At 49.9% G+C, this 24,144-nt stretch overlaps 2 protein-coding genes across 4 annotated transcripts; one reads left to right on the top strand and one right to left on the bottom strand.

Moving 5' to 3' along the window:
* The first annotated feature begins 291 nt into the window (after positions 1–291).
* Positions 292–10,143, top strand: LOC122367972 (transmembrane protein 165-like). The gene is made up of 7 exons (XM_043341543.1): positions 292–424; positions 1,970–2,108; positions 2,821–3,037; positions 5,525–5,700; positions 7,140–7,298; positions 7,827–7,932; positions 8,264–10,143. Exons 2-7 carry the CDS (start codon positions 1,974–1,976, stop codon positions 8,332–8,334), a joined length of 864 nt encoding a protein of 287 aa, XP_043197478.1. The 5' UTR covers positions 292–424; positions 1,970–1,973; the 3' UTR covers positions 8,335–10,143.
* A 31-nt stretch (positions 10,144–10,174) lies between these two features.
* LOC122367969 (protein arginine N-methyltransferase 1-like) lies at positions 10,175–22,840 on the bottom strand. 3 transcript variants are annotated; one of them, XR_006254156.1, is made up of 9 exons: positions 22,674–22,817; positions 19,847–19,978; positions 18,270–18,489; positions 17,540–17,739; positions 17,156–17,275; positions 14,832–15,009; positions 13,275–13,575; positions 10,911–11,004; positions 10,175–10,703 (listed from the first exon to the last, which is right to left on the bottom strand). XR_006254156.1 is itself a non-coding variant. In XM_043341541.1 (9 exons), the coding sequence occupies exons 1-8, from the start codon at positions 22,689–22,691 to the stop codon at positions 10,921–10,923; spliced, it is 1,074 nt and encodes a 357-aa protein (XP_043197476.1). In that variant the 5' UTR covers positions 22,692–22,840; the 3' UTR covers positions 10,175–10,703; positions 10,911–10,920. The 3 variants fall into 3 exon arrangements, 2 of the variants coding, with proteins under 2 accessions (XP_043197476.1, XP_043197475.1); XM_043341541.1 differs by having other exon boundaries at positions 13,454–13,575; positions 22,674–22,840; XM_043341540.1 differs by having other exon boundaries at positions 13,275–13,396; positions 22,674–22,833.
* Between the last annotated feature and the right edge of the window lie 1,304 nt (positions 22,841–24,144).

The following is a 24,144-nucleotide window of genomic DNA, read 5'->3' as shown; positions in this document are numbered from 1 at the left end:
TTATATATTGCTATTATGCTATCATTTATTGCTATTATAACATTGATAGGCATTTTGTTAGGCTACAGTGCTTATGTTATGAAACTATATAATAAGCGCCCCGTAGCTTTGCTCGAAGTTTATGCTATAGTTTGTTTGATTTCATCCTAAATAATTTTATCATCACACTGTATGATAAAAATATAGCAAATACTTTATAATTGCATGCATTCATTCACCACAAGTCCGGGACATGCAGCAGCACGTTTCATTCAGTAGCCTCATTCTCTATTGCTGGGACATCTATGACGCGACTATGACAGAAACAAACTTTTCTACTGCACGTAGTGCATTGAGTACGTGTCACCGAGCCCGCCGCAGGCTTCCGATTATCTTTCTCTATTTTCGGCTCGTTTGCTTGGAGTCTCGGCTTGTTTATTGAAAAGTGAGTGCTTTCGTTTCAGCCAAGTATCTTTCAGCTATACCATCTCACTCTCATCCCTTCCTGTTCCCATTCCTGGGCTAATTATAATCAGCATCAATTTTAGCAACAACTTAGCTTAGGTCCCTACCTAAGTAATTTTCGGTGATACGACGTTCCAATTAAATTGTCACTAAGCAGCATTTGATGCACAGCCCCAAGGTTGAGACTGTGCGCTCATCTATCCAGGCTGGATTGATTGACGTGGTGAAGGGGCGGGCCAGCATGATCGTACCGTACTGCAGTTTCTGTGCTTTGAGCACAAAGTGAGAGTTCTGGTTAGCAAATAGCACTTGCCAGTGGATGAGGTGCTTAACCCAAATTGTATGTCATTGTGTTGTATTTGTTGTTTATATTTATTGCAATAAAAATGAAAAATAACATTTTGCCCCAAACAAAAAGGCTGACTAAAAATCTGATGGATTGTTAGGGGCTAGGGCCTCCTTTAGCTACAAGCAAAAGGATTCTGATATATTCTTATTGTAATTATAATGATAATGATGCAAAAGCAACTTTCTATCCATTTAATGTGTACCTTCATTCTGATTCATCCATAGGACAGGTAGGTAGTCAATCAAAACTTTATTTCTTGATGAACCTTAAAATTGGGCTTCCGCAGGCAAGGCGAATGGTACAGTGCTTACCTTCATTCATAAATCACTTTGAATCAGTAAACTTTAAGCAGTAAATTTGAATTAAAACTATTTCTTTACCAGCCTAGCAAGTGGGCTTTCTCTCTGGCTGGTATCTGCTTTGTTTTTGTTGTTTTGTGTGGTGTTACCAACAGTCTATATGCTTCCCAATATTTCTTGCTGATATTGCTGTCTAAGCTCTATGATTTGTAAATTAAATATGTACAGTTGTTTAGTTTGCTGATTGACTAACTATAGCTGACATTAGGGTAAGTACCTAAATACTTATCTCTTATTTTTGTAGTACCCTTAGCTCAAACACGTAAACAAATTCTAACATGTCTTATTTGGCTTGCTTTGTTTAATAGATCTGTGTTGTTATTGAAGAGAAGACATATACAAACTTGAAACTTTTCACTGAAGATATGTCTTCACATTGTCAGTCCCACCGTACTGGCTCTGGAGTGAGGTGTGATTTTGAAGCACTGAGCTGTAAAGTGAGCCCTTTATGAGGCACAGTAGAGATGAAGTCCTGAAAATCTGCTGTTTCAAAGCCTTTGGAAAATTTAGCAGTGTTCATTCTGCTAATGGGTACTGGTAGCATAACTGGCAACTCATTTCAGCTTACTTTTCAGCCAGCTTTGAGCCCTTTATAAGAATTTCCTAAATCCTTAATCATTTCGCCCAATGTCTAGTTGTCAATGTTGTTTTTTTAATGTCTAGCTGTCTTTTTGAATGCTTGGCTCAGGCCATGATAAATGTCATCATAATGATTGACTTTTGATCAACAACTTGTGGATCAAGAAATGTAGTCCTTTGTTACGTGATACTCTTTTTTTTGCAAACCTTCATACCTCATTTAATGATTTTTTTTCAGATTGATGATTGAAAGGCTGAGGATGAGCCGGCTGGCTGTGCTGACAGCCATGCTGGCCATGCTGGCCTTAGCCCAGGTGGCCAGCAGCCAAGATGACAGTGAAAAACACTCTGCAGTTGTACCAGAACAGGAGGAGGAGGTAAGCTGTCAGCTGAGGAAATCAGTCTTAGTTCTATCACATGATAATCCATTGTGGTTACTTATCTTGTAAGAAGTAATTGCAGACCTTATTTTTCTCGCATTCATAAACAGTGAAGTATCAGCCTTACATCAATATTCTGGTGGTAATGGTCTGTCCAACTGTCCCTCAGTTACTCCAGGTGTGGTGAGTTTGGCTGAATTACTTTGATGATAATCGCCACGTAGGTTTCCCTCATTACTTGTCCCCCCATGTAACCACAGGTGGTTCACTTGTTAAATCTACCACCCTCACCAGTGCAAGACATAATCGCTGCACATTGACAGGTGGTCGCCACTCTCCTCGCCCATTGCCCGCGTAACCACATAGGACCACGTGGAGTTGCGCCAATGTCCGACCCCGTCCACTTATCGGTCTTGAGGGGTTACTCACTGCCCAATTAATGATGCATTTAACAGGTCACTGACCGCAGGGCAATTAACACGTCTCCCTTGCATGGCGTGGCGACAATGACCGCAACAGCTTGCCACCCTGAAACCCGAATAGCGATCATTACGTTGTCTCTTGACCTTTCGATGACGGTGCTCCACTTCTCCCCCTGTTTACCCACTGACTACCCACACTGTTTCGTGATTTGATCTGTAGAAGTGTGACTGCGCCCACGTGTCCTAGTCCAGATAATTACCCTTCACGTGACCACCCCTTCCCCCAGTTGGCGGCGGTTAGCTCCTCCTCCGCCACCGAGAAGCCAAAGGGCTCCCTGGACGTCAGCTTCACCCACGGCTTCGTGGCCTCCCTCTCGGTCATCATCGTGTCCGAGCTGGGCGACAAGACCTTCTTCATCGCGGCCATCATGTCGATGCAGCACTCTCGGCTGACGGTGTTCCTCGGCGCCGTCGCCGCCCTCTTCACAATGACCATTCTCTCAGGTGAGCCGGCCGACCATGAGAACGGACTGGGGACTGGTGGAAATCCATTGAAGGATGAGGGTGAAAGGACTGAGATTGAAACGTCGACATATATCGCCCCTCCAATCTGAATGATTGTACCGCTTGTATGGAGGCAATGTAAGATACTACAAATGTAATTGCCATGCACTTTGCATAATACAATGGTGAATTTGAAAATATGATCATTAAACTATACATTAAAAGAGTAGCTTTGGGTCGGTTAAAGGCTATTTTCAACAACGCACTCCTGATCATCCTTCTTACTGTCGGATAGTAAGGACGCAAATTACCAACTTGCAAAAAAAAAAAAATCGGTTCACTGCTGCACTGCAGGCATTGTGTCACGTGCGTCCAGTCTGATACACTGGCTTTGGCTATCTCTCAGTACCTATCAGTGTGTACAGGCCACAGCGGTTGGGCGCGAACCGGTCACATGACTGTGAATTGTCGCCGAGCGGGGAACTGGGTCAGAATGAGCAGATGCCAAGTACGGCCAGGTGCCAAGTTTCCCCGCTCTCTGTGACTGATAGCGCTGAGAAACCTCCACGCTCGGGGTCGTAGAGGAGACCGCGTGTTTTGTAGATATAAGATGAGAAATGATATCTGTCTGGTCTATACACACTACACACTTAGCCGAGGGTATTGAATGTTATTAATTATTGTTATTTTCATTATTATGATGATTATTATATTACTTTTTACCAATACACCGCAAATCGCGACAACAATCTACGTCACATAAAACACTGTTTAACCCGCGCCCGGCTGGGGGTCCTGGATTTCCACGCCCTGCTGGGGGGGGGGGGGGTGTTTGAACACCCCCCTTGTAACTCGGCTCCTGGGCCACGTAGCGATACGCGGAAAGCGGCGTTCGAAAGAGCGTCAAAAATAATGAGGAAATCACTTCGGTCAATTTTTTGGTCAGGTCAAAGGTCAGGTCACCAGAGGTCATTGAAGGCAAAATTTCGCCGATTTCCAGGTCGAATGTCGAAAATTTCCAAGAAGCCAACGCATAACTCGGGAACCAATAGAGCTACAGCGCCGCGGAAAAGCGCATTCGATAGCCCTATTAACGCCCTTTCTGAGTAATTCTCTCAGATTTGACCTAACGTCAACGGTTTTGCCTGCAGGGGGCAAAAACTGCAAAAATAGCCGATTTTTTTCGGAAACAGTTTTTCTGCAATGACTTTTGACCCAAGCCTTGTACGAGCTTACTTTCACCAGCATCGTGTTCCTCTCGTCAAGACGCATCGAATGAACTATAACTTGACCTTGAAAGGTCAACTTGAAAATTTGACCTCAGGTCAAGGTCATGACCTGACCGGAAAGGGTCATGTTGCATATCAGTCGATCCGTATCGTCGAGCTGAACACATCTAAGGCGTTTTCATCGCTCTAGCATGCCTCTATCAAAAGTTATTTGCGAAAAACTGTTAGATACCATTCGTGACCTAAGATGACCTCAGGGCATAAACAAGGGTCACGGACACCATTTTCATGTTCAGTGTGTCTAAACCACTTGTAATTCGGTGTTTGGGAGTGTTTATAATGTCTTTCATCCAAAAGAGGCGCATTTCAATTTTCTCCCATTGACTTATAATGGGGAGGTCGCAAAATTGACCTGTCCTTAGGTCATCGATATCAAAATTCTGAGATATACATTTTGTACATGCTATTGCTCTTAGCAATCGCTGAAAGTTTCAAAGCGATCGGTCACTCGGTGTAGCTATGACAGACATTGAAACTTTTTATGAGGTGAGGTCACTTCAAGTGACCTGGTGACCTGACCTTGAATGACCTTGGTCTGAAATTTTCACAACATGTGTAGAATTGATTCCGCGCCGCCGTTTTTGAGATATTCGCGAAAAAACCACAGGGGGGGGGGTGTTCAAACACCCCCCCCCCCAGCAGGGCGCGGGTTAAAAGGCAACTCGCGTTAATCGCTGTCGGTTGTCGCGGCTGGATAGTGTCATTCAGTTGCAGCCATCTTTCGAACGGCAGATGAATAGCACGCTGCTCCGAACAGACGAGCAGATACCATCTCATCGCGCCATTTCCAGGTTATTTCAACGGATGCAGGTTTGCTAGCCGGCTCGGAACCACGCAATGTACACACTACACACACACAGTGTACTCGCACTGTTAGCGTGTCACAGCGGTGAAACCATCATATTCATGAGGGTCCTTCATAAATGACCCAACCAGATGTGATCTCTCTGGCTGGCGCCGAAAAAAATGTGTGATCTCTCACAGCCTGATCTGCGTTTTTATTGGTTTCCGAAAAATTAAGTTTTCATGTGATGAATTGACCAGTCCCGCCAAGTGTTGTATAATGTATATGCCTTCACAATAAGTTATTTCCGTGATTCAATGCGCTAACACACACAAACATGCACTATTCGTCGCCCTCACACACCACACATTACCTCCCATGCCGCGCGTGACCGTCTCACCATATCCGTTTCAGTGCTGCTGGGTTTCTCGATCCAGATCATCCCCCGTGCGTACACCTACTACATTTCGAGCGCTCTGTTCGCCGTGTTTGGTCTGAAGATGCTGTACGACGGCTACCACATGGGCCAGAACGAGGCGCAGGAAGAGTTTGAGGAGGTGCAGAGCGACCTGCGCAAGCGAGAGGATGAGGTGAGTATAGAGACAGAGAGTGGGATGGGAGTGGATGCGTGTGTGAGGGTTAATAGTGGTGGCCTGGAGATGTTTCAAGTCAGAGTTTCGAGTATACAAGGTCAATAATCTTGCGAGAAGGGTGGGAAGTTAAAAATGAAAAGGTCCTTTCGGACTATCAGATAAGCTTTGTTTACGATTTGTTCACTCACATTCAGCATGTGAACGAACAGTATTTCTGAGTGGCGTATTAATTGTGTTGGGGTGTCATTTGGCACCCGAATTTTTCAATTTTAGCGCACTGATGGATCAGTAGGCACGGAGGTCAGTGCCGCACGGGTGGGGTTGGGCGGGGCTGTGAGAGTGGGGTGGGGTGGTGAGAACCTCGGGGATGGGAGGGTGGAGGGTGATAGCGATCACAATACCGAGTGGGGAGATGGAGATGAGTGTCGAAGGGGGCGGAAGGATGAATGTGGGGTTACCATCAAGATGAACATTGGCGTTGCGTTTAGTGAGATCGAACTAGCTTTGAAGACAGCCGGCGAGTTCGTAGTTGATATCTTTTGAACGCAATAAGAAGAGGTTTGAGACTATGCCGTAACGCGTCCGAGAATGTAAAACGGCATTGAATGTTGATAAAAGGAAAGCGAAGAGTAATGCTATAATTCCACAGATTATGCACGTCGCTTTCCCAACTACCCTACCTGCGCTGTTTGGATCGTTTGTTTACCAGTGCCTGTTGCTCGTATGTTTGGAAAGCCGCGTTTGTAGCTCCCACCGTTAGACTGAACCAGTTTACCTGGACTGCCACCGTTCGCTGCAACGGCCGATAGACGTAAGGACTTACGTAGGACGACATTGGCGACTGGGCCGAGGACCGTGTGGAACGCGGTGTTTCCTTATACGGACTTGGCGTGTCAGGGCGGCACGATTTTCCTGGGTGATCTTGTACGGCTTCGCTCGGCGGCATGAGGCTTCGACACTAGTCGTGTAAATGCTATCATCGTGGCTTGGTACGGATTATAGTCCTACTTGTTAAACGTTGGGTATGTAGTGCATTGGAGCTGCCATTGTTCACACTTTGTGTTGCTGTATCCCGTTCTTCCCATGCGAATGTAACTTTAATGTATTTGTAACGTAGGTACTTTCAAGGTGCTATTCGCCGTCGTGTGGTATGTGTTTTGGTAAATCGTTCGCAGTGCAGTCCCAATTTAATCCTCTTGTCATATACCCTCGCCATTGTCAATGTTATAAAATTCCTCGTACAGTTCACACGTGCCTTTCCACTGAAGTTTGCACCATGCCCTCCAGTACTGCAACTGCCGTGCAGCCACCACTGAAGCTAAAGCTTGTGAACAATGCACCGTTCGTCGCATCGCCAAAAATACCACACACTCCGCGCTCCCGGCTCCATGGAGTGACCCTGTCTCCCTGCTAACTCTTCCCCTTCCCTCCCGCAGCGCACCAAGGATTCCACGGACATCGAGAGCGGCGTGGCGCGGCGGGGCAGTGTGTTCGCCTTCATATCGCGCGTGTTCATCGAGGCGTTCACGCTCACCTTTTTGGCCGAGTGGGGCGACCGCTCGCAGATAGCCACCATCCTCCTGGGAGCCAGAGAGGTAACTAGTGGTTCGCACGACGGCCGTCGACAGGGTGACCAGAGCGGATTGCCGGCCGCCGCAATTTCTGTGTCAAATTCGGTGACTTGACTGGATATAACTAAATTATTGGGATTGTAGTTGATTGCAATTGTATTAATTGCAGTTGATTGTTCGATTTTTTCTTCAAACAATTTCTTTTGAGGATACTGCACAAGTCGCCTAACTTTGGAACTGAGCTTAGGACATGCTTGTATCAGTGCGGTACACTGTTTGCTCTCTGATCCCGTGCCACCCCGTCAGGACGCCTGGGGCGTGACCCTGGCTGGATGTCTGGGTACACCTTTTGACCTCTGACCCCGTATTACCCCCCCCCCTCGTCAGGACGCCTGGGGAGTGACCTTTGGCGGATGCCTGGGTCACGGCCCCTGTGTGGTTCACTTTGACCTCTGACCCCGTGTCGCTCCCTCTCAGGACGCCACGGCGGGGTGTCACTCTGGGCGGGTGTCTGGGTACAATGACCTCTGACCCCGTGTCACCCCCTCTCAGGACGCCTGGGGTGTGACCTTGGGCGGGTGTCTGGGTCACGCACTCTGCACCGGACTGGCCGTGATCGGTGGTCGTCTCATCTCGCAGCGTATTTCAGCACGTACCGGTGAGTTGGAGAGAGTGGAGGGGACGGGCGAGTACAGATCACTATGACAGCTGTTACAGGCGTGCATCTGCACTGGGGGTGTGGGAGGCTGACGATGGACACTGTGCACTAACTTGTTGGAAAGGGAAGGACGATAGGGCAGTGGAGAGTAGCAGATGACGCTTGTATAGTAACGTAGGTGGAGTTGCGTTTTGCCAGAAAAATCCGCTGTTGTTCCTTTTTCATTTTTACTTCGAGCGACGATGCCTTTTCTTTTTTTCGGTTGTTTTAGAACATCGTGTCTCCAATCTCCTAGTGACCCGCTGACACCGTACGCCCTCCCGCGTTGCAGTGACCCTGGTGGGCGGCGTGGTATTCCTGATATTCGCCGTCAGCGCTCTATTCATCAGTCCCGAGAGCTAGGTATGAGCTCGGGGCCCGCGGTCCCTGCGGAGCCGGTGAGTTTCCCGGCTCGCCCGCGCGGCGGCGCTGCAGTCGCCGGCCGCTAGTGAAGCCGCGGTGAGCCGACCGACCCAGCCCTGTCTTCCCTGGCGCCGCGCTGGCCGCTAGCCTAGCTGCTGGTGAATATACTGAGGGGCTGCGGTGCCTGAACGTCACTAGAAGAGCAGGGTAGGCCTGTGGGTACCGGCTGCCATCGCACTAGAATGTGGCGTTAGAAGAGAGCGGGACTCACGCGTGTGTCCCTTGGTATTGGCTCCGTGTAGGACCCAGCCCATAGGACTTGTTGACGACGAAGTTGTTTTGTAGGTGGAGGCCGGCGGAAAGCTGGCGTTAGCTCTTTGTGTCGGCATTGATGGACATCCGTAGAGATGTGATGTCCTAATGTTAGAACGTAGAGGGCTAGACTGTTGTTTTCCAGGTGAATGTGTTGTGAAAATTACGATCGTGACACAAAGTAACTGTCAGGGATTGTCAAAACACTATTTTCGAACTAGGGGAACTGGGTTTGGGAGAGCGATGAATATCTGATCAGGCGTGAACTAATGTAAAAAGGACGCTGGTCTGAATTATTTACGGATCAAATGTCAACTCGTCATTCACAACACTGTGATTGCTCCTCATACAGATATTAATTCTCGTAAATGCCTTGCTAGCACCTATTGGTTATTAGCGCGGCTAGGTACAAGCCATATTTAAACTCTCGCACGAGTGCAATGCCCTGCCGACTGAGCTGTTGCCGCCATGGATGTACCCTTTCACCGAAAACAATGTTTACACCACGTGAATGTGATTTCTGCCAGAAATACGGCAACTTTTCATTCACGGGCCAACCGGCTAAACAAAGATACGTTGCCAAACGTTTCAGCGGTCCCTTACAAGGGACCAGGCCACTCAGAAGTTTGTCTCCGGCGGACGCTCAGTTCGGGCTCGATTCGGTGTGCTCAAATTACAAACTGTATTATTGTTTCCCCTATTTATTGAGCGTGGAGAGCGTCAGGAGAGGGATGTCGCGGCGTCGGGAGAGGGATGTCACGGCGCCATCCGGCCGTTGGCGGGTGTGGGGATTGGGGTGAGCTGTGTGTCGCTGTCATGTAGTGTTTTAGATCGCGCGGCTCTCTGTTTGTCTTTGTTGCATTTGTCCTCTGGGTATAGCTCTCTTCTCATGGCATAGCGTCGACCCTCACCAGCTAACGATTAGCGCGTAATGTGCAGAATATGTGCCCTGCCTCGCATCGCGCCATGTGGCAGCAATATCGTTGAGATATACTCTTTCTCCTCGTTCTACTTACCAACAAAATCGTATCACACCACCCTTGTATGCACATAAATTCATGTTTCATTCTACAGTCCTGAACGCTGAGGTCGGTGGACCGAACTCGAGAATCGGTGGGGTTGTTCGTGAGATGTACTGTGTACTCGAGTGACGCAAAGGCGCAGGGGATATGCTGTTCACGCTGGAACAGATGGTGTCTTGTTGAAATGGAACCGGACATAATTAACGATATTTGCAGTGTTTTAATTTGGGCACAATGATTTCCTGAATCAGCACTTTTCCGATACATGTTCCGGTGCGGTGAGCACCGCGCGATTGTTTTGTTGAGTTCGTTTTCAGCGGGTGAAGGTGGGCGGAACTCGTGCTCCCATTGCACGTTTGTGTTTCGTCCTGTTGCCCCGCCCTTGGTCGGTATTTCCGACCTGGTTGTGTCGTCCGTTTCACACTGTGTCAACTGTGATGTGATGGCATACACGGAATACACCGGTTAACGTGTCTGCATTTGGTCTACACAGCTACACAAGCGCGTCTACTTTATGGGTTTATTGATGACGAAAGCACGAGCACATAGTATGCGGCGGCCCAGCGCGCGGCCGCCGCCGAATGGGGGGCCGGAGTGCGGTCGGGCGGGACGCGCGGACTGTGCGGAACTACATCACAGCAGGCGGGCCGTGGCGACCCGTAACTAGTGCGCGCGCCAGCGGCGGGCCCGGCCGCTGCCGCCTCACCGCCAGTCAGCGGCGGGACTGCCGCGGACCGAACCATCAACAGCGCGACAACCGTCTGACATGTCAGCGAGGACCGTACACAGGGCGGCCAGCGAGAGAAAATCCGTCCAAAGTCGACCGACGCCAGAGAGGAACGTATCGTTTCAGGGGTCGGTTGTCCCCATACATCCACGACGGTCCAAGTACACGTTTCAAAAGCGTTCGCGCCGCTCGGGGCCGGTCGGAGCTGCGACTGCCGTGTGACGCCCGCGCTTCTGGCTGCTCGCTGCGGGGCGACGACGGCCGGAACGTCGGCGGACCGGGCGGCGCGCACCGCGACTGGAAGTCCTCTGTGACGGGAGGATATATCTGTTAGCCGAACCCATGGGCTTAATTCCCTCCATACGCTTCACAAGTTCTTACGCATGTCCAACAGTCGTATTTATTTTTATGCCAGTAGTAAGCAGCTATTTGTGCCCTGCATTTATCACAAGTAAATGAAACAATGAACCACGAAATAGCCCGGATGTCGTGCTCACATATCACCATGGTCTCACCTAAGTATCCTTAGCGCATTTTGTAGCTCCTGTTGTCCTTGACGGTGCACAGCTCTCCGTGGAACTCTAGGCTGATGTTGAAGTCCAGGTCACGCTGAGAACAACGGCGGAGCAGCGTTAAAACACTACAGACGTGCGCCGGACAGGTGAAGGCGGGTGACAGGGGGAGCATTGGCGAATTAATGACAGAAAGGGCGGGGCTGACAGCAGGTTGCAGGCAAGCAAGTTGACAAAAAGCTCACCCGGCGAGTTTAGAGTCTTAGGGTTGGACGAGGACAAGAATCTCAGTGAATTGTGGGAGATACCTAACAGACGGGGCTTAAAAGTTGCACGTTAACAATGACATTATGAACAGCGAATGCATACGGGGGAAGCAAATTTATGACCCGGTTGAAACAAGAAGCGAAAATGGTTAACCATCTAATTGGATGAAAAAGGGGCACTGTCAGCAAGGGCATCAGTACTGCTAACGTTTCAACGCACTTAATCTGCCCTGCCAATTCATCAGGCGCTCATGAATTTATCATTAGTCGATTGGTAAGGTTGATTCGATGACTCAGCCAGCCACGAATACGCGGCTTTGATCTCAGGCAAGATCAGCCACCCTAGGGGCCGGCGACCGAGCCAGGATACCCCCTGAGTTCGGTTGGCGACTCGTTCGGGTACACAGAGGCGGGACTACACCTGTCACATAGGACGTCTATGGATTCGGCTACCAGACCAAATATTAATGACTTGTCCCGGCGGCTAGTTCAGGTCAGGGTCAGCACTCTGCTATCACGCAATGCGCTGTCTACTGTCCGTCGCATTCACTGACATAGAAAGTCAGACTTCACCAACAGCTAGAAACTTGCCGGGAAGGAATTCGCGTTCCCTGATACGGCGTTCCGCTCATGGCCTTTCAGCGCACTTGAGACTGAACATAGTTTGGTTTAACATCTGCAATGTCCATTCAGCTCACCAAGCGGCCATCGGCGGGCCCCGAACGACCCTTGGCTCGCGGACAGTCGAACACAAAACTGTTTCGGACCGAACATCGCCGGCGGGCATATCTGCCAGCGCGAGGATCGTACACGGTATCCGAGTTTGTGTTTCGAATGGACGTAATGTGGCCGTCCGAACAGAATGGGCGCAAGTCGCGCCAGCGTCCCACAGGGAAATCATTGGGCAGGCGAGGCCACATTTTGCAGAGGGCCTCAGCCGTCGCCCGTAATGACATTTGCCAACCACAGACAAAGACAAAGCTGTCTCAAGCGGAAATGGGCGAACCACGCGCTACGGTCACACAAACCGACGGCCAGAAACGGAAAATGGTGCCGCCTCCCGAGAAAATAAGCTAAATGACCTCTGCTGTTCAGAGCGACACAGAGCTATACAGGCGCCGTGAAACCTGACTGCGCTCACAAATTCTTGCAAAGCGTCGCCACAAAACACCGCATTTCCCAATGTCGCCGACTGCTTGGTTAAACCGGAGGGCTTTTTCAAATAACCTTCATGCTCATTCAGCCAAGGGGCTCCAAGGGATCCAATAAGTTGGATCTCGATATCGAAGTAAAAAAACGTTAACGATTGTTCAAGCATACGCCGCAAATAATCGGCAATATTCAGAGAAAATCCTCTTGAACGGTTACATCCTGCGGCTCCATGAAAGATGACCACGCTCATTGTTCACTCGACGCCAGCCGTCTCATTGTACCGGAAACGAGCTCATGTCCAGATTAAGTACTCTAGACAATCTCAGGAAGTTCATCTAAACTATTAGTTCATCCCAGGTTCAGAAACAAAATTGCAGAACTACATCAAATTTACATACGGACGGTGCCTAATTTTCTCTCCTGGACATCAGTTTCTGTAGGCATACATAGGGATAACTGATGAACAATGAGCTCTCATAAATCTTCGGTAGGAGCAGGGCAATCCGAGATCAGAATGGAATTTAAAATGATTCATTTACGGCATGTGTAGCCGAACTATATTTCAATTTCGTTACTCCTTCCCTTGCTCAAGAATTGGTCATGACTTTCCAGGAAAATGAAAATATGACTCGTGTATGAATGGCCCCGAAAGTGATCTGAGTCATGTCCCCCAATGGTGCTAGAATGAAATGAAAAGAACCGCACGGACGCGGCTGTTCGCAATAACGTATTCCGCGCCGCCCCTGAGCTAACAGACAGACAATCGTTCCATACTTTGTCCCTCCTTGCCCACCCTCCCACCGTCCGTTCAGTCTCACCCCCGTCCCGTGGGAGGAATAGACCGTCACCGTCGCTCGTCCCTCCCTCGGCTGACCGGTCCCTGGGGGGCCACCACCTACGTCGGTCGCCCTCACTCCTCCACCGACACAGCTCGCCACCGGTCACTCACATTATTCCTAGCGTTGGGCTTCATGGAGAACACACCGTCGATGGTCTCGCCCACTTTGCACGTTAGGTAATCGGACGTGTAGAAAACCGTCTGCTTCCAGTGGGTGTAGCGCGCCTCCGGCGCTGAGGGTCAGGTCAGGCGGCCGGGTCAGGGTCGCGGCGACGGCGCCCGGTACTCACGTTGTTACGCGGATTCGGCGAGCACGAGAACACTCCCTCGATCGTCTCGCCAACCTTGGCTGTTATGGTATCGTCTATATAAAACACTGTCTGCTTCCAATGGGTGTAGGCCGCCGCTGGCGCTGTAAGGTCAGAACGGGACGCAGTCAGCTGGCGACTCCGCTATAGGCGGGGGAGGGCGCACGGGCGGGAGAGGCGCACTGGAAAATCATACCTGTTGGGAGCGACAACCAGTCAACACGGTAAAGGCTAAAATGAGGGATGAATTGTGAGATGTCCAAACAAGCAATATTTTCCATATCTTTCTCATGACATTGGACACTGGACAGTAACGAAACAACGCCCTCGTGGACAGTCACTGATTATCTCAATTTCCACAGGTATGATTTTCCAGTCACATTAAGACAGCGGTAGTAAACAGAAAGCATCCTAACGCTGGCACATAACACATGCAACACTGAGATATGTTACAAGCGGGACCCTGGACGGGGCCATCACAAATACAACAGACGTCAAGTGTCACAATGGGTTCATCAGTGGGGTACGTCCAGCAACGGAAGGTATATACTGGAGGAACTTAAATAACTTTAAGGAGGAACTTTATATAAAAAAATAACACGCCAAATTGTTGCCCGGCCAGTGTATTGTGAGGGGCTAGGATTAGTTATTGGTGACGTCAGATGTGACGTCTTCAGCTGAGGGCTTTAGGTATTATAGGTGCATACAGAGCTCACACTTGTTCATTACTGCAACTTTTGGAAATCGAGATCCTATAACATGTCTTAAGCACCATGACGTCGGTATCAGCTGCGTCCTATGCCTCTCGTATCGGCTTTGCCATGCTTCTGAGATATACACACCACATAAATATATAACATCCAGCGTCAGAAGGGCTCTTGTACACACGATTACGGCTGGCCAGCTTATGTTCCCTGGACAACGCCAACTATCACACCGAAAACACCGCCTCTGCCGGCATAAGGCGGTCGGCGCGGACCGAGCAGATTCTAATGAGTCACCGGGGACCGGGTCGGGGAATCAGTCTGCCCTCCCTCCCCCTCCGCCTACCAGTGCCCACACCGGCCGGCCGCGGTCACGGCAACACCGGCAAACAGCGGCCCCAGATGAGCAATAACCATACCGTCCGGCGGGCGGCGGCACTCGGACAATAAGCCGCGCATAATGACTCCTCCGAACGCCGACCTATGCATACGGCCGACTGCCCGGGTAACGGGACACAACACACGCAGACAGAGCTCTGCTTTACGGACAATGTAACGATTGATCACATACCGAGATATTCTGAAAGTCGATAAAACCCTGTAACGATGACTGCCCAACTGTCGCACATCTAAAGCGTCCTGCATGCGCAGCTTACCTGTGCTGAATCCGACGCGTTTGTGACACTTGGTGAACTCGACGTTGAAGTAGGTGACGAAGGCCTGGACGTAGTCGTTGCGGCGGACCTGGAGGCTGAAGGGCGCGGAGAAGGCCAGCTCCTCCTTGGTGATGGTGGCGAGGTCAACCTCCTTCAGCAGACACGAGTTGGTCACCACCTGCCGACAGAGGTCAGGGCGGAGGTCAGAGACAGGGCGGAGGTCGAAAGAGACAGAGTGGAGGGTAAATGCAGATTGGAGGCTAGAAACCGGGGTATTCGTTCAGAAGAGGAGCGGTAAAGGTCTGACGCGAACTATACCGAGCAAAGGGCATCAGCTGCAGTGCAATAGTCTGAAAACACTGAGGTGTTATGCCGAGAACCTGGCAGCTGAAGTATTATTTCCAGTATTAAAACGGCCATGTAATAAAGGTGGGAGACCAGCCAAATTGATCGTACGGACACTGGGAAACATATCAGATTAACTTTTAGACTCAAGAAAAAAGTTACACAAGAATATTTCGAATATAGCACAGCTACATGAGGTTCTGTTCTGTCACGGCAATATTGGAGCTATACATGACCCAAGAAACGTCAAACCTGACCGATCCTCGCAACCCCTGTGGTTTTATTGCATCGAAACTGCGCGGTCTTATCCCAATAAGACTATTGCACGCAAACCGAAATAAACACCCGTCTAATAACTCTCCTAACACAGATTTACAGCACAATTCTCAGTCAGCATTCCCAATCGGCAAAAAATCGTCCGTCGGGCGCACGCCACTCAGGTTATTGTCTCCGGGGTGCGGTCCGTGGCGCCTCTGCCAATACGGGATGACTGTCGGCCTCGGCACAAAACCCACACCGGCGTGCCGAGACGGGCGGCGGTCTCCAGAGACCTGCTGCCATGTGTGCCGACTCCGGGCCGCCGAGATACGCTCTCTGGGGCGGCGGAGGGTCTGACGGGCATCGGCCGCCTGTCACGGCTGATCGCCGCCGCCGGCCGCCCGCGCACAGACGGCGGCTCGCGGGCGGCCCCGGCGGCCACTTACTGGCGGATATACAGACACCGAGGGAGCGCGCCGCTCGCCGATACCGCTCGGATGATGCCTACTGGGATATATTCGGCACGGACAGGTACCACGATCGAACAATAAAAACTCGCCGGTACTGCACTATCCGGCAGATTGCAGTCTTGGGCCTTACTGATCGGCGGCTTGAAGTCTAAAGACAGGCTGCTAAGCGCACTATGCCCAAAGGCAAAGGCAGGGACGTGGGCAACGCAGTAAGTCAATCGATCTCAAATCCGCCGAAGATCGGAGCACCAAAGTCAGCAATAGTTTTCTAAACGTTCGTACGATTTTAGTATTCTTCATAGCTCGTACATACCTATATATACGACTTAAAACGCCATAATATTGATTTGATTACGGAGCGAGCGAAGCGAGCGTAGTCTTTCCTTAGATTAACGGAAATTTCTGAGTATGAGCGGCCGGCCGGCCGGCCGGCCGGCCGGCCGGCCGGCCGTGCGGACGCTTTTGCGAGGCTTATATCTCAGCAACCACTTGACCGATTTACATGCGGTAATTTTTGTAGGGTAGCTTCATTCCTTCTACCAAGTATTGGACTATTTCCGATGCATGTGGGTGACCCCTTATGCACGTGCCACGTGCAAAACGAAGAGGTGTCACTTTTGTAATTGTTGCAATATCTCGGTAACTACTTGGCCGATTGCGCTGAAAGTTGGCATGTAGGTAGGCACCCACTAGGCACTGCATATCCATGTGCCAGAATTGGCGTGCTGCTGCACGTGCGCACGTGCAGGGGTCGTTTCCAGATCTCGAGAACGGCTGGACCGATGGCGGTCAAATTTGGTACACGGTTAGGGACCAGCTAGTAGGGTGCCGTGCACAAGTCAGTTGGGACCCATTTTGCACGTGCGCACGTGCAGGGTGCCGCTCCCAGATCTCGAGAACGGCTGGGCCGATTGTGCTCAAATTTGGCACATCGCTAGAAACCGGTCAGTAGGTTGCCGTGCACAAGTCAGTTGGAGGTACCCCCTCGAAATTTCGCACGTGCAAGACTCACCCCCTCGCTCGCTCCGTTAGTCGCCCCAAGAGGCGCTATACTGGTCTTACTGTCGCGCTAATAAGCCCGATGTTTGTTTGCTGTTGAGTTTATTTATCGGCGCATTAGGTTGACCGCTGTGGTCATTTCGCACCCAGCCCGAAATGTCTCCATCCTGGCCAGCACGTAGCCCGTATACCGTGCAGCGCGTGACCAGGATATAGAACCATCCGCAGCCGACAGCCGAGGGCTATACCGACCTGTTTGTGGTCGACCACGTCGACCAGCGGCTCTGAGACGGCCACCTCTCGGATGCAGCTCATGTCGAAGCCGTACACGTCGTCCCACCAGTTGATTTTGTCGTCCTTGTACTGCCGATCCTGTGGAAAGGTAGCAACGGGGGTAAGCGATACGAATAACGTCCACCTCATCTGGTATTCAGTCAACTCATAGGATAAATGTGACACATAAGGTACCATCAGATCGTACCTAATTTGTCACATTTATCCGATGAGTTGACCGCATACTAGATGAGATGTCAAGTAACACCAATTGTAGTAAACTCCAATTACTCGTAATTACGGAGCTACATGTCTAAACGTGTTTATTTTATGAGTGAGATCGTCGGCAGCGATAGAGCTCACCTCGATAGCTGTGATGAAGAGTGTGGCGCGGTCGGGGAAGAGCATGCCGTCCTTGGCCAGGTACTTGTCGCGGGCGTACAGCACCGTGTCCAACATGGACTCGTAGAAGAGGCAGTAGCCCATCCACTCGCTGATGATGATGTCCACCTTCTCCACTGGCAGGGTGATCTCCTCCATCTTACCCTTCATTATCTCAACGACTGGAGGGATAACATGCGTGGGATTAATCGACAAAGAAATCGACGATCGGCCTAAAAAGTCGAGAGAACCGAGCCATTTTAGGAGAGGAGCTTTTAAATCTTATCTCAAGTTCGGAAAAAGCAACAAAGAGTACGCCCGTTGATCATTAATCGTCAATAAAGATAATACAAACTTACGTAAGCTTTGCTACGTAAAACCACGTTAGGGTGGATCGAATCAATTCATTGCAAATTTCCACGGGCAGGCAAAGCGTATTACTCAAGCAAAATGAACGTAAGACCATCGAACCGTGAATTATTTAAAAGAAGGATCAAAGCTGTATGCGATACCAGGAATTGATAGTAATTTATCAAATACAACGTCACCTCCACAAATTACATAGGCCAATGGCCGGGCCCGGCGTATCATTTATCACGACAGGACCGTCACGTCATATCAAACTCTAAATCGATCTCCGAAATACCAAAACTGATACAGCGACTATCCTTCTTCCACATCTAACCCACTTCCTGTCGCCTCCAGCACGTACTGTGGTCGAGTTTGTTGGCCTTGACAATGGTCTTGGCGTGGTCGACGATGTTGGAGCAGTCGACGCCGATGACCTTTTTGGCGCCTGCCTTAGCGGCGAACATAGAGAGGATGCCGGTGCCGCAGCCGACGTCCAGCACAACCTTGTCCTTGAAGAGGTGCCGGTTGTGGTACATCGAGTTGCGGTAGGTTAGCGTGCGCACTTCGTCCTTCAGCATCTCCTGTGGGTGGGGGTGGGAGGGGGGGGAGGGGGGGAAAGGTGAGCTGTGTTGGACGGTCGCCACAGGAAATGATGAGGTGAAGAGCGGACGTGGATGGGACGGCTGTGGGGCAGATCACACCTCTGCAGTTTGGATATCGAGCGCATTATTTGAGAGGACCATTCTCCCTGCATAAAACAAGTGATTAGTCCCAAGTAAGAGACATCCATGGTAATCCAGTTGTGTTATTAATTTCATGTAATTGCATGCAGTCAACGATCATTTAAAAGTGAAAAAATAAGAGCAATGTTACATGAATTATTTATTTTCTCAGTTAATCGATCTCAGGTTTTTCAGCGGAAGACAAGTAGAACCTTAAACAACGTTCGAAAAAAAATGTCAAATCTTTTTCACGGTCGCGGTCCAAGCCGAGGCGTTAGCTATGTGCCCTGTGTTCTGGGTCACGGGACAGCACTGCAACTGTCACCCAACTCCCCTCGAATTCCCCCCTCCCCCGCTCTAACACCCCCGGCCGGATCGCACCGGTACGTTTCCGGCCGGTCCTGGTGTCGACATGGTGTGCTGCGTCACAGTGCCAGCTGCAGTGGGGTGCATTGAACCGCTCCTCTCTGCATCGGAATGTTACGGGTGGCAAGGTGCAGCCGCACGGCAGGGAGCGGCAGAGGACGTGTCCGTTTGATAAAATGTTTGTACAAAGTACGGTGGATGCGGTAGAAGCAAGGCAGTAGGACAAATCTGTCCATCCCAAAAATCCAAATAGACAATTTTTGTACAGAAGAAAAAGACATTGTCCCCTAGGTGACATCATTTTTTTTCTTCAATAAAGCACACAAATTGTGGCAGCAATTATTGCTGCTGGCACACACAACCAAAATACAATTTTGGAATGCTGCAGCAATATAGAGCTGCCTGGTATCTCGGTACCTTTTTTTAATCAATAGTGCCCAAAACATGATTTATACAAAGTTACTTACAAATAGTTTGACTTTCCTGGTATTCTTTTTCCTGACATTAACAATAACAAAATTAAAAGAGAAAATCAAGCTCCTTCAAGTGCAGCCCCAGAACATAACCTAGTTGTGTCTCACTGAAAGGCTGACAAGACAGTAGGTGCCTATGCAAAAACCTGGCACATATCAACCCTGACAGTCCTGCTCAGTTCATCAATTTCTTTTCAACTACCTATATTGGTTGGATATCATACCTGAACTATAAGACATCAATCATCAAGGAGTGGTACCTATAAGCATGCATACCTACTCATCAAGCCAGATGCCTAACCAGTAAGTCATGGTCATAAAATTGCACTAAGCAGCAAAATGTGCTAAATTTGCTAGGTAATTCTCTAGTGACTCACCTCATGGATGCCAAAGTGGGCATATGAGTCAAAGTAGTAGTCCTTGGAAGTCATCTCTTCTGGTGAAACCTTTTCATCCTTCTTGGCTTTGAGGAGCTCAGCATCTCCAGCCGCAGCATCAGCATTCACAACCTGAGAACAAAAACAATCACACAATTCAACACAGAAGGTAATGTAAGGCATTATGAAAGAACAAAGACAACAGCAAGACTGATGTTTGGCAGGGTCAAAGAGGATCTGAAATGCTGATGAGAGCTCTATCAACCTTGGCGCATTCATCAATCACAGTAAGATGAATGGTGACTGAGAGAAGACAGTAGCATCACACTCAGCAGCATATTGCACGACCAAGTCACGGCAATTTAGATGATGCTACTGTAACGGTAGATGCATTTTGATACTCCTGACTTGGGAGAGGACAAGCACCATGACCATCCACTGTAACATTCACTGATATGTAAAAAATGCTAGATTTATGAGGTGCAATTACAGCAATGCTAGCATCTTTATATGCAACCAAATCACAAAACCATTGGAAATCTTCAATCACAAACACTTTGTTTGTGTTGGTTGTAGCCTGTACCCTGTAGGTTGTAGGTAGGATCAGGTCAGGTTTGATTAGGTTATGTTTGGTTTGATTAGAAATCATCTCAGCCCTCTGTTCACGGGCCCTGTGTGCGGTCGGACCGCACACAGCCTCCAAGCTCCGCCCACTGCGTCCCTACGTCAGCCTTCCGTCACCGCACACAGCGATCGCTGTGGCCGGTCGGGACTGGCCACAGCGGACCGTCCACCGCACGCAGCCGTGACGTCAGAACCGCCTACCCATCCCCTACCCCCACGCCTGCTGGACGCACCGCACACAGCGCACGCAGCAGTGTGCGGTGCCCGTGAACACCCCTCTGGGCATAGCACCTCTCCTTGGTTACATAAAACAAGTGTGATGCCTGCTTTATGACTGCCAGATTGGGAACCTCAAACCTGTTCTTTGAATCGCCATGCTAGTATTGAAACAAATCAGGAACAGAAAGCAATAATTCCACTATAAATGCCCCATTTGGTTGAAAGATTTTTAACTCAGTGGAGCGTGGATTCAGAAGGGGAAAAGCTGATGATGAAGATCAATGGAGGCAAAGTAACAGCGGAAACAAGCTCTGTAAACACTGCAGAGAGAGAATAAATCATTTAACTTACTTACTTACTTACTTACGAAGTACAGAATTTGGATAGGCCAGACTAGGCCTTTAGAAACCTTTCTAGTCGAGCTCCTCGTGCGTCTGACTATTCATCTGCGTGAGGGATGTCGTGTGCATGGTGTGCCCAGTGAGCGTCAAGCCGGTTTTTGAATTGGTTCAGGGTGTCGGATGCGACGACCACTGACGGTAGGCTGTTCCAGTCGTTGATGACTCGGATGGAGAACGCGTTGCGCCGAATCCTGGAGACCGCTCGCGGCTTGGCTAGTCTCCATTGGTGTCCTCTTGTAGCAGGAGTTCTGTCGGCTGCCATCTCGAAGAAGTTGCGAGGGTCCATGTCAAGTCCACCGCGGAGCAGCTGATAAACCGCGATCATATCTCCACGCCTCCGTCTGTAGTACAGCGTTGGTAGCTGCAGCACTTTCAGACGCTCTCGATACGGGAGGTGTCGAAGATCGGGAACCAGCTTGGTCGCCCGCCTCTGCACCCGCTCTACCAGCCGCTGGTCCGCCCGGTTGAAGGGACCCCACACTAGGTTCCCGTACTCAAGGTGGGGTCGGACAAGGGCCTTGAGGAGCAGGGGGAGGGTTGATTTATCAAGAAGGTGGAAGGACCGACGAATCACTGCCATCACTTGTGTTGCCTTCCTTACGGCCGCAGCAGCCTGCTTCCGGAATTTGAGCTGGGTATCCATGAGGACGCCAAGGTCTCTCTCGACATCCGACTCCGCGACTGTAGTTCCCCCCATCCGGTATGTGTGGTGCTGGTTGCCTCCGCCGATGTGGAGCACCTTGCACTTTCCAGGGTTGAATGCCAGCTGCCACCTGTCTGCCCAGTGAAGTGCCGCGTTCAGGTCCTCCTGCAGGGATGCCGAGTCGGACGGAGAGCAGATAGGTCTATAGAGTTTGCTGTCGTCGGCGAATATCTTTATCCCGCAGCTTAGCGGCTCCGGCAGGTCGTTCACGTACAGCGTGAAGAGCAGTGGAGCAAGGACTGAACCCTGTGGAACACCGCTTGGTACAGGAGCCCAGTCTGACTTGCTGCTCCCAACAGTGACTCGCTGCTTCCGTCCTTCCAAGAATGCGCCGATCCATCTCAGAATCTTGCCTCCGATGCCGTGAGCTTCAACTTTCCTCAGCAGTCGTCTAGGTGGGACTGTGTTGAACGCCTTGGCCAGGTCTAGGTATATGACGTCGACAGGTCGGTTGCCCTCAATCATGCTGCTCCAATCTTCTATCGTTAGCAACAGCTGAGTAGAGCAGGACCTCCCTGGACGGAATCCGTGTTGGGCGTCATTGATCAGGTTCTCTGACTTAAGGTGTGCCATAAGCCGGTCGCGGATGATCGACTCCAAGAGCTTGCACGGAACAGACGTCAAACTGACTGGCCTGTAGTTCAGTCACAGGCCAGTCATTTAAGAATTAATTTTTGGTGCTACTCAGGAGGCAGCATGATGCACAGTCATATGATCATAGAATGTAACAGATAAAGAAACACTTCGACAAATAAGCTATATTTCAAATATCATTAGAACTACGCATTGAGACCACGTGTTGACATTCATGGCGCAGGTATGCCAGCTCAAACCAGGCAAAGCATCGACGTCTCATCAAATAACATAATGGTTTTCTTACCTCCATTACTTCTGCCATGTTAGCAAGACTGGTTCTTTCTTTAAAAATATATAAATCTAGACCTCACAGCCGGTATCCACTACCCAAACCCAGCAACTTCCCCGCGCGCCAAATTCCCCGGGAAAATTCAATGCGCCACCGCGTGTTTCTGAATTGATTCAAGGTTGGGAAAATGAAGCTTGATGTGAAGGTAAAACACAGGAAACTTTTGAATGTGCTATTTCAATGACATGGGACTTCTGAATGGAAATATTTAAATAGGTACGTACGTGGGTAATATTATATAGGCAATAGGAATCGTTGTTACGAATTGTGAAATGAAAATTATCGTTCACATTCTGCAAAATATTAAACAATTCATTATTATATGACATGGCAGCAAATCTATTTTTGGGAAGGTGACGGCGTCTAGACACCCAAGTTGAATTATTTTAATGTTAGCGGAAGATCGCGTTCGCAATCGCAAATAGATCAATGCTTCCCCAGTAAACATGCCGACGTCGGCCCGACATCGGGCCGAGGCTCGGCCCGACGTCGGCCCAAAGTCGGCTCAACCTCGGCCCGACATCGGCTGGACGTCGGGTACGCCCGCATGTACCGACGTCCAGCCAAAGTCCAGCCGACGTCCAGCCGACGTCGGGCCGAGATCGTTTGCCGAGGTTGACAAGATCATTTGTCAATGTCGTTGGACCGACGGGGCCGACGTCGGCATGTTTACTGGGACAACGCGCCAAAAATACCTATCGGCTATCAACCGGCGGAGGGATTCGAACCCCCCAGTCACCGACGTCGGCATGTTTACTGGGACAACGCGCCAAAAGCATCAGCCGGCGACGGGATTGGGATACGAGCCCCGTGTCATTTGAACGCGAGGCTAGTGCGCTAACCACTACACCACGCAGCCAGATGGCAAATTCGGTTTGTTTTGTTGGGCGTTATGCCCTTTCGGTCTGACAAGACCATTTCAGAGCCGGAATGATGATAGGATGGAGACATTGGTCTTGGCGAGCACCCTGGGTCCAGTTCATATAGGTACCTAGAATCCCATTGCTGTTACGTGACACTTATTGGAAAGGGCGACCCCACTAATGGATTCAATTTCATATAGTCACCCTTACACACCTGCACCAACGTTTCCAAAAGTGTCCCTTTGATATGTCGGGCACTTTGGCAAGGTGACACTTGCCGACTGGCCTTTCTATATGAACTGGGCCCGGCCCTGGTGAGTTGCCGGGGCTGAGCCTGACCAAATGATAGGCCCGAGCAGCCCCCAAGCACTTACCGCACCCGGCTACGGGCGAGCTCGGCTTACGGGCAATCCCAAATGGGATAAAGTTTCCCGTCCAGTACGGATCAGGGGTTGCGGCGTGGAGGAAGATTTGACTTTCCTGAGGATATTTTGAATACAGAAGCTCTTTATGAAACATGAAATATGCATTTTATATTATTTTGACGGTCAAAACAGCGGTCG

Source organism: Amphibalanus amphitrite, unplaced genomic scaffold (assembly GCF_019059575.1).
Source record: "Amphibalanus amphitrite isolate SeventyFive unplaced genomic scaffold, NRLGWU_Aamphi_draft 000911F_arrow, whole genome shotgun sequence".
In the NCBI taxonomy this organism is placed as follows: Eukaryota; Metazoa; Arthropoda; class Thecostraca; order Balanomorpha; family Balanidae; genus Amphibalanus; species Amphibalanus amphitrite.
The sequence above is the reverse complement of the archived record's forward strand: the minus strand, read 5'-3'. Positions and strand labels throughout refer to the sequence as shown.